A 9,178-nucleotide genomic window follows, 5' to 3' on the forward strand; every position below is an offset into this window, starting at 1 on the left:
ACTAATTTTTAACGTCTTTTTGCTTTAGCCTGTTAGGGTTAATGGGACTGTTCTGACTGGCCTTTAATTTTTAAGACAATCTGTGAACATATCCTTTAGTTGGGATTGACTGAAGTGTTTTATCAGGTTTCCGGAGGAGGACACTAGTTCCATTGTAGTTTGTACAGCCCTGTACTGGCAGACTCAAAAATGGACGGTCATGTGAGGAGTTATTTGAAACCAGTTGCTTTTGGTTTTCCTAGCAGTATCTTTCTATTAATCTGCGGTAAATTGCTGTGAAAAAAACTAGTATTCCTTACTTCAGGAGGCACAAGAGACTAGGTTTCATCAGGTTGCCTGATATTTATTGTTATAAATACACTTGATTAATGGAAGGGAAATAAAATTAAGACTTAAATTACTTTTAAGGCCTAATGTGTTGCTAGGGCTAGAATTAGAAGACTTATGTTGCCTGAAGGCTGTAAATTAACCAAGATAAACAATAAGGTGTTCTAAGTGTATGATTTAAAACTGTTTCTGTTTGGCAGGAGCTCCTTTAGATCGGTAGGACGTGGCTGTTTTAGTTCCTGAAATAATTGAAATGACGAAACTGAAGCTATTTACGGTGTTGTTTGCAGGTTCCTACGATCACACTGTGAAACTATTTGATGCACGAACAAAAAGTAGTGTCATGACAATAGAACACGGCCAGCCTGTGGAGAGTGTGCTTCTGTTCCCTTCTGGTGGGCTTCTAGTATCTGCAGGTACTTAATAAAATCAAATTTCTTTCCTGTGGCCCTAATTTGAGAAATATTTCAGCTGATTCTTTCTTGTGCAGTGTTTTCATTTGGTAATGAAGTGGTAGGTGATGTAACAGCTGGATTTCTCAAAGATCTTCTTTAGGAATCTGTGTTGATTTGGAGGGTGAAGGTAGGGGTCTTTTTGTCTCTGCTTTGATTTTCTTGTAGTTGGTTCAAAAGAAAAAGACGTTTTTAGGACAAGGTACAGACTTCAATTAGCCCAGTGCTAAAGTGAAGGAATAAACATACTTGAGAAGTTTTGAAAAGATGGGACTGTATCTTTCTCTTAATGATGACGATGTTTTTTCGTCTCTTCTCACCGTTGCATCGGCAGTCCTGTAACCTAGTGGTATCTAGACTATTTTTGGTAAGGAGTATGTTGAATCATTCAGCTGTGCCTGCAGAATGGCCTAAAAAAGAGCAGGCTTGTAGTGTGTCTTGTCCTAGGAGATAGTCATAATGGACGGGGATGGTGCGTAGGTACAGAAAATTCTGTGTTACGAAGGAGGCACTGTATCACTGTGTGAAAACTTCTCCTGAGAAGTGTAAATGTGTACGTATGCCAAACTGTTTTGTGTGTTTCCTTCTTACAGGAGGTCGATATGTCAAAGTTTGGGATGTACTAAAAGGCGGACAGTTACTAGTTTCACTTAAAAATCACCATAAAACTGTAACTTGTTTATGCCTGAACAGCTCTGGACAAAGGTTATTGTCAGGATCCCTGGACAGGTTAGTATATCTTGTGGCTTTGTTGTGATCTAAATTCATTAGTACTTTTTTCCTTTGAAAGTTGTTATACATCAGTGTGAATCTGTGCATGTTTTTTGGGCTTAAACACTTTTTAACTGTTAGAGATATAACTTACTTGAAAGCATGTCTTGGGGCCAAGGTACATACTGCGATATGCATCAACCTTTTCCTCTTATTAGCCTGAACGTCAGTAAGGGTTGCATGTGCCATTTGGGAATGCATGTGGGGAACTTCTGAATAAGTGTTCATTTTTCTGAATCTCTAAACTGACTTTTGCAGTCTCCATAAAGTGACTGTTCTTAACTTTACTTTAATATAGTTTAAATAACTGAAAGTGTATTAGTATTGACCTTTAAAGAGACTGTTTTTTGTGTCTCTGTGCTGTGCTGTTGCTTTTTGTACCCAAGGGGCACAGGTAAAATATGTCCTCCTTGCTTTTTTGTTTGTTTGGGTTGAGTTGCTGAGTACCGGTACTCAATCTGTTGTCTCTGAGACGTTAGAAATATCAAGTGGTCTGAAATGACAGTGGTCTGTTCTCTCCTTCCCTCCCTCCTTCCTTTCTGTACTTCCTAGGCTTCCTCAGGCTTTATGATTACAAAGCATAAGCTGAAGGATCACACTAGCTATGCAGTTATTTGTCATTCAGTGCTCACAACACTAAAGTTCGTACTTGTTGTAAGATAACGTTTTGTTTTCCCATTTGTTAAATATTTCCTACCTTCAACTAAATCATTAAAGAGCAGCTGGATACAAGAATATCTTGGGATTTACTTCTAGAAATTGTCAATAGATCTTACATTTAAAATTTAAAAACAAATTTGAAGAAATGCTGTCTTAATGTTTCCTAATAAGCATTGCTGAAGTCAGATAGTCACTACATCTACCTTCAATTTCTTCTTCTGTGCGTGCCCCATTTTTATCTTTTTTGCGTAAGGGTAATCCTTTCTTGACTTTTGTGTATCTTTTAACAGAACCTTTCTATTGCAGAAGAGGTAATAACTTAAGAAGCTCAGTGGTAGTCTGAAGAATGCTTTGTGTAAATACTCAGTTTCCTTAAATGATTTATAGAAGTTGAGAGTGGTGAAATTCCTGTAAAGTGTCCACAATAAGGCATTAGTAACGAGGTTTTAATCATTACTCTTCTGTATAGGCATGTGAAGATTTACAGTACTACTTCCTACAAAGTAGTCCACAGCTTTAACTATGCAACATCCATCCTCAGTCTTGCGTTGTCGGTAAGTACATTAGAAATCTTCCTAGGCAAGGTAATTACTGATACCTTCTAAGTCACTGAAGTAATTAAGTTTTGCTTTCATTGCTATTGGGTGTTTTGGAAGAATGCTGTACATGCAAAGTAGGATGACTGAATATATTCCTCCTGAGTAAAAAAAAATGCATTAAGAAGTTTTAAACATAATACATTCAGACGCCAGATGTTACCTTATTAGATCTGTACAAAATTGTGTGTTTATCAAGGACAGTATATATCATAGGGAAAGTATTCAGTTTAGAAGAGAAGCCCTTTGATTTTAAGAAGATTGTACTCATCTTTTGCCTTTCAGGAACCTTGTGAGTCCTCTTGTCTGGCAGTGATAAAAGAAAAAAAAGTAGTTAATTTGCTGAGACATTTAGAATATGGTGAACTTGTCTTAAAAGTTGTTGGTGTCAGGTGGGTCTGAGCAAGAAAAGAGGAGAGGGCATGAAGTGTGAGCATAAAAAAAATTGTTTGCCAAGGCACGTGTCTTACTGTCTTGGAAACAGAAAACAAAGACTCTCATTTCTCTGAAACATTTGGCCAGAAATTTGGAGGCTGGCACCACTTCTTAGAACAATGCTGTTGTCATGTAGTCACCTTCTTACATAGCCTCTGAAGGACATGTAAAAGGGACTGTGAGGGATCTTTACTACCTTTGCTACTTTACTATTGTCCTGCTCTTCTGGAACCTAGGGGAATGTTTGTGTGGAGGGGATGTCTTCCTTTCTTCATTTCCTACCTTATTCCCTAGGGAGCTAGAGCTAAATGAGTTTTGAATTATTTTGGTTGAGGTGAAGAGTACAGAACTAAAAAAAACCCCATACCCTTTAAGACTCTACAGCAGCTGCAAAACATGCAATACCTGTAGTTTGGCATCTCTAGAGCTGTGTATATATCTCTTGAAACATAATCTTTTGTTTCCTATTGACTAAAACCCTTGAGTTTTAAGTGGTCTTATGATAACATAAGACTGGCTCTACTAGGTCAAGCCAAAAGCTGGTCTAATTCAAGATGCTGCTTCCAACTGTAGCCATAAGTAGATGCGTATGGAAAACTAAAAACAGAGCAAGTGTGTATGATAAGTTTCCTGATATTCTCCCAAACTCATTTTCAGATGAGAAATCAGCTCATCAGAGTGTAGTTTCTGTGTAATTCAAAGAATTTCTCTTACATAAACCTGCTCAGTCTCTCCTTGAGCTTGGACAAACTTAACCTTCACTAGATTCCTTGAGCTTGGACAAACTTTTAACCTTCATTAGATTCCTTGACAAGGAGCTCCATGTTTCTGCTACTTGTTGTGTGAAGAATTGCCTCCTTTTGTTTCATCTGAACCTTCATTAGCTTCATTTGATGCCCCTAAACGAGACATTGACAAGCTTATCTCCGTCCATACCTGTCATAATTCTGTAGGCTTTTATCATATCCCTCCTCAATTGTCTTCTTTCCCCATGCTGAAGAGTTCTGTCTCAAATCAAGCCAATCTTTGATTCTCCTTGGGTTTTTTTAATTCTTTTATTCTGAATCTGCTATGTTTTTTGAGAATGACTTGCATAGGATTTAAGATGTGGATGCACAATGGATTTATTCAGTGGCATAATGACTTTCTAGTTTTTATTTCTTCTGTAGTAATTCCTAACACTATTTATTTGTGGGTTTTTTTTTCCTTACCAGCAGTTGGGCATTCAGCTAATGTTTAATGTTTTCATAGAATTACCTGTTGCTATTTACAGGTCAGAACTCACTATTTTATATGTGAAGTCAGTGTTTTTCTCCAGTGCATAATTTAAAATTATAACCTTTAGCATCAAATAGGTGCAACCTTTGTTGTGTAGGTGAAATTTATACCAGTGACTGGTATTTTGAACAACTTTCATTTGTTTCTCAAAATCCTGCTGTTCCATGATAGCTTTCTCATAGGTGGTGTTCATGTCTGCTGTATGGCATGTAATAGCCAAAGGCAGTTGTACACCATTGAAAAAAACAAAGAAACCAAAAAAACTGTCATAGTTTATACTTACAGAAGGTTGTTAATGGATATTTGAGCTTGCTTCACTAGTCAGGCTGTAGTCCCTCTAGGTATTTGTTAAAGGTTTATTAGATGGGTAATGTTGCTTACAATCAAAGCCCTGAAGCTGCCCCTGTTTTGAACAAGGTATTTGACCACAGGATCTCACAGAGGTGCCTTCCAACTTAAGTTATTCTGTGGTACTGTGCTTAGAGCCTTATCATGAAGCATAAGAATTTAAAAATCTGCACGGTAGAGCATGCATCATCAAATAAAACACTAGGTTCCTAACTCTGTGATTTCTTTGTTTTAGCCTGAAGATGAAACCATAGTTGTAGGCATGACCAATGGGGTGCTAAATATTAAACACAGAAAACCTGAAGAAAGGAAGGAAATGTCTCGAAAGAAGAGACAACCAGCATATAGAACCTATGTGAAAGGAAGAACTTACATGCCAAAACAGGTATAGGGGGGTGAGAAAATGTGTACTGAAGCACTCCTCAAAATTTTTGGGTTTTTTTTTTGGTGTGTGCTGAAGAAAGGGAAGGGATGGAAGATACAAAGACATATAAGCTTGTTCATGGTAATACCTCTAATCCATTATGTGTGTGTGTGTCTTACTCTGAACTCGTCTTTCAATTCTAGGAAGATTTCTGTGTCAGTAAACCTGTAAAACGTGTTTTGAGGAAATACGACAAGCTGCTGAAGAGCTTTCAGTCTTCCAAGGCCCTTGATGCGGTACTGGAGGTAAGGCGTTGTTTTTTGTCTCATCAGAGTTGTGTGCTGTGATTTGATGTGGATTTTTTCTGTATGTCAAACTAATTTTAGTTCAGTGTATAGCTAGAAAGGAATCAAACTTGTGGGGGTTCCGTTTTGGTTTTGCTGATATCAGTGCTGTTTTGTGTGTAAAGATGTTGCTGTGGTACTAAACTCTTCTTATATATGTCCAGCCACCCATCAGGCTTTATACTCCTGAAGTTACGGTTGCAGTCATGCAGGAACTACATCGCAGAGGAACACTGAGGAGTGCACTTGCAGGCCGAGACGAGAAGCAAGTTAATCTCCTTCTTACCTTTGTGGCAAGGTATTATTTTAATGACAGTTCTCTGTGACTCTTTTGAGACCTGTATTTCTTAATAGCTTTTGCCACAGAGTCTCAACAGATCGCGGGTGGAGCACTGGTACTCTTGAAATCTCACATGCCTTCTGCTTTCTCATATCAAGGTCTGGGATTTCACTCACAGTACTGAACTAGTTTACCTGTTAGCACAAAAAAATTTTGCTGATAGTATGAGACAGTATATTTTACTTTGGCAGACATTCTACGCTTCGTCTATTATTTTCTGTTTCCTCAATGAAACTCGTGTCTTCACGTACCTGAGGTTTTTGCCAGTCCTCCAACCCACACTGCCTTGCTGAAAGGAGGAGGGTAAATACCACATGTAGCTTTTTTGACTCGCCTCTTTGACTGCTGTTCTGTGACATCTCTTAATGAAGAAAAAATTGTCTTTGTGCCTGTATGAGAAAGCTGCTTGTTGGTGAGAGAGGTGCAGTTGGCAAAACCAGTAAAATTGGGATGTCTTCTAATTTTGCAGGCGTGTGATTGAGCCTAGATTTACACCTGTACTGGTGACTGTTGCAGATATGATCACTGGTAAGTACAACTCAAATATTCTCAAAGCCATATAGCTAGCTTGGAAATAAGGTAAAAAGAGCCATATTTTTAAGAAACCAAACCTTTATGGGTTTGTCTATAACTATGGACTCAGTGTCAAGAGAATGATCCAAAAAGATATTGCCAGATAACTTTGACCCCAGTAAGTATCTGATTTGCTCAGGCTGGAGGAAGCTCCTCATGGTCTCTAAGTATCTTTGATACTTCATGTTTCTATACTTACATAATACAAGTGACTTCTGCTTCTCCAATGAGGCAGAAATAGCATTTGAGGTTGTAAAAATTTCTGTTAGTTTGACTTACTGTTACTGTGAGTACATACCAGTAATTAAAACTGTTTTCAGAACACCATTAAAGTTGTCTTATTTGTCCACAATGTTGGACTTGTGCTAGACTCCTTAAATGCATCTCTAACTAGCTAATGTAATTTTCACGTTTTCATAGATATGTGGATTCTTAAGTGACTTTTTTCTTTACAGACATTTATCAGCCTGTGGTTGGGCAGTCAGCAATTGTTGATAGACAATTCTTGAGACTTCAGGAAGCCATAGGAAAAGAGATTGACTATCAAGAGGAACTACTCGAAGTTCTGGGAATGATGGATACACTGTTTGCTACTTTTACGAAGAAAAGAGCTACTTACCTAGAAGAGAACAAAAGTAATGGTCTTACAGAGACCATTGAAACAAATACGAATAACTGACTGACAGCCATCACAACAAAGTGTCACAAAAATAATGTGGACTTGAAATACATTACCTGTTCTCCTGGTAACTTTTTGTAATAGTAACTTTCAAAATAAGCCCCTCTATGTTGAAGTTCTTTGAATAGGCTGAATTACTGAAGACAGAGGAAGAAGGACGTTTTCAAGATTTTCCATTCAATATTTTTCAAACAATTGAATTTTAAAGTTTTATTCTGAAGTTATGTAACATGACTTAGTACTGGATGCACAAAGTTATTATTTGATTTAGAAAACAGTCAACAATTTTCAGTTTTTATTTACCAAAAATAATTGAAGCTTGTCCAATTTTAATGCGTCATTGTCCTTATTTAAGGTTAATATCCCATCTCACATGGGATTCCTTGGACTTAGGAATAAAACCATGTATGCATTTGATAAAACTTGACTATATTGTGTTTTGTCTCTCCCTGCTTCATCTCCATTTCAGTCTTCCATTAATTCATAGGAAACAGCAAAATGACTCAAGAAAACAAGTGTATGTTATTGTTTTGTTTAGTGCAATAGAAGAAATATGCTTATGTATATTGAAAAATTTGTTCGTTTCATTTTTTAAAGAGTGCATATACATTTATGAATTATAATTCCCTAGAAAATAGATAATTCTTCTAAAGGGAAATTAATTCAAATTAAATTAATGTAGTGAGTAAGTAAACTGCATACCAGTGCGAAAATCCTCAGTTAAGTAAAAGAACTAAATTCTTGTGTAATTCTATCACTTTCAGCGTACAGTAGATGCAATTTGAGTCTACATTGTTGTCTGTATGTATTTGAATACCGGGGTAATGGTTTATTTTAACTTCAAGCAGTGCTGGAGAAGGGTGGTATACTTTGGAAAGACGGGTGTGCCAAAGGCTGCTCAACTCATGTATGATGACAGTAGGGTAGAACTTTGTCCTTAGTCTGTTTTCTGTGACTTGCATTTCCCCCCAGGCCTGGAATTTGAGATATAATATGAATTTCCTGCAAAACGAATTTGCTCAAGTGTGGCAGTGAAAGGTGGGTATCAGTGGTAGAAATAACTTGAACAATTCTGCAAGTTCTACCTAAAACCTTAATCTTTGACTGAAAAGTGTGGAGCAGTATCTGGTCTGCCCTAAAATTAATATGTGAGTAATATGTGTTCCTTCCTGATTTGCTGGTTTTGAAGACTTAGGATGATAATAGGTAACAATAAGGAGCATATTCATGCAAACTTTAAAGTTTTCATTTCCTTGCTGCTTACTTTATTATTTTTATTTTATTTCTGCTAATAGACCTGAACTTTCTTTTGTCTTTTAGGAAATCTGTATGCTACTTTTAATTGTGTGACTTAATCAGGCAGTTATCTCTTAGGAGACCACACAAAATGAATTTTCTGAAGGGGGGAGGCTCTTCTGGAGCCTCCTTATTCCATGACCCTTAAGTAGTGCTTAGAGTTGGAGGTGGACATTTCTCTTGGCAGCCTAGTGTTCCACGGCTTGAGAACCACCGACCTTGACATCAAACATATTCTTTGTTCTTACTGGTGATATTCGTGTCTAAAGTATGTATCCATTGTAGTGCCTTGAAGTTTGATGTGTGGCTAGCAGAATCGTAGGAGGAAGTTAGATTAAAATAGCAGATTAGTTTGATCTAACCTGGAGAGGTATGGATTTGATGGGTGGACTGTCCAGTGGGTGAGGAATTGGTTGGATGGTCGCATCAGAGGGTAGTGGTCAACAGCTCAATGTCCAGATGGAGATTGGTGACAAGTGGTGTCCCTCAGGGGTCCCTGTTGGGACCAGTACTGTTTAATATCTTCATCAATGACACAGACAGTGGGATCGAGTGCACCCTCAGCAAGTTTGCAGATGACACCAAGCTGAGTGGTGCGGTCGACATGCCAGAGGGACGGGATGCCACCCAGAGGGACCTGGACAAGCTCAAGAAGGGGGCCCGTGTGAACTTCACGAGGTTCAACAAGGCCAAGTGCAAGGTCCTGCACCTGGGT

The 9,178-nt window shown here is 37.9% G+C and overlaps 2 protein-coding genes across 2 annotated transcripts in view; one reads left to right on the forward strand and one right to left on the reverse strand.

The window, feature by feature from the left end:
• UTP15 (UTP15, U3 small nucleolar ribonucleoprotein, homolog (S. cerevisiae)) overlaps window positions 1-7,283 on the forward strand; it is a 10,817-nt gene extending 3,534 nt beyond the window's left edge. Inside the window, exons 5-12 of the mRNA XM_009327303.1 lie at window positions 618-743; window positions 1,373-1,508; window positions 2,680-2,764; window positions 5,103-5,252; window positions 5,435-5,536; window positions 5,740-5,873; window positions 6,385-6,443; window positions 6,944-7,283. Of these exons, the coding sequence (XP_009325578.1) occupies window positions 618-743; window positions 1,373-1,508; window positions 2,680-2,764; window positions 5,103-5,252; window positions 5,435-5,536; window positions 5,740-5,873; window positions 6,385-6,443; window positions 6,944-7,167 (1,016 nt within the window). The 3' untranslated portion in view covers window positions 7,168-7,283. The remainder of the gene's footprint in view (window positions 1-617; window positions 744-1,372; window positions 1,509-2,679; window positions 2,765-5,102; window positions 5,253-5,434; window positions 5,537-5,739; window positions 5,874-6,384; window positions 6,444-6,943) is intronic.
• Window positions 1-9,178, reverse strand: part of ANKRA2 (ankyrin repeat, family A (RFXANK-like), 2) — a 21,680-nt gene that overhangs the window by 11,616 nt on the left and 886 nt on the right. The gene's annotated exons all lie outside the window — the stretch shown is intronic.

This window comes from Pygoscelis adeliae, unplaced genomic scaffold (assembly GCF_000699105.1).
Source record: "Pygoscelis adeliae isolate BGI_AS28 unplaced genomic scaffold, ASM69910v1 Scaffold26, whole genome shotgun sequence".
Classification (NCBI taxonomy): Eukaryota; Metazoa; Chordata; class Aves; order Sphenisciformes; family Spheniscidae; genus Pygoscelis; species Pygoscelis adeliae.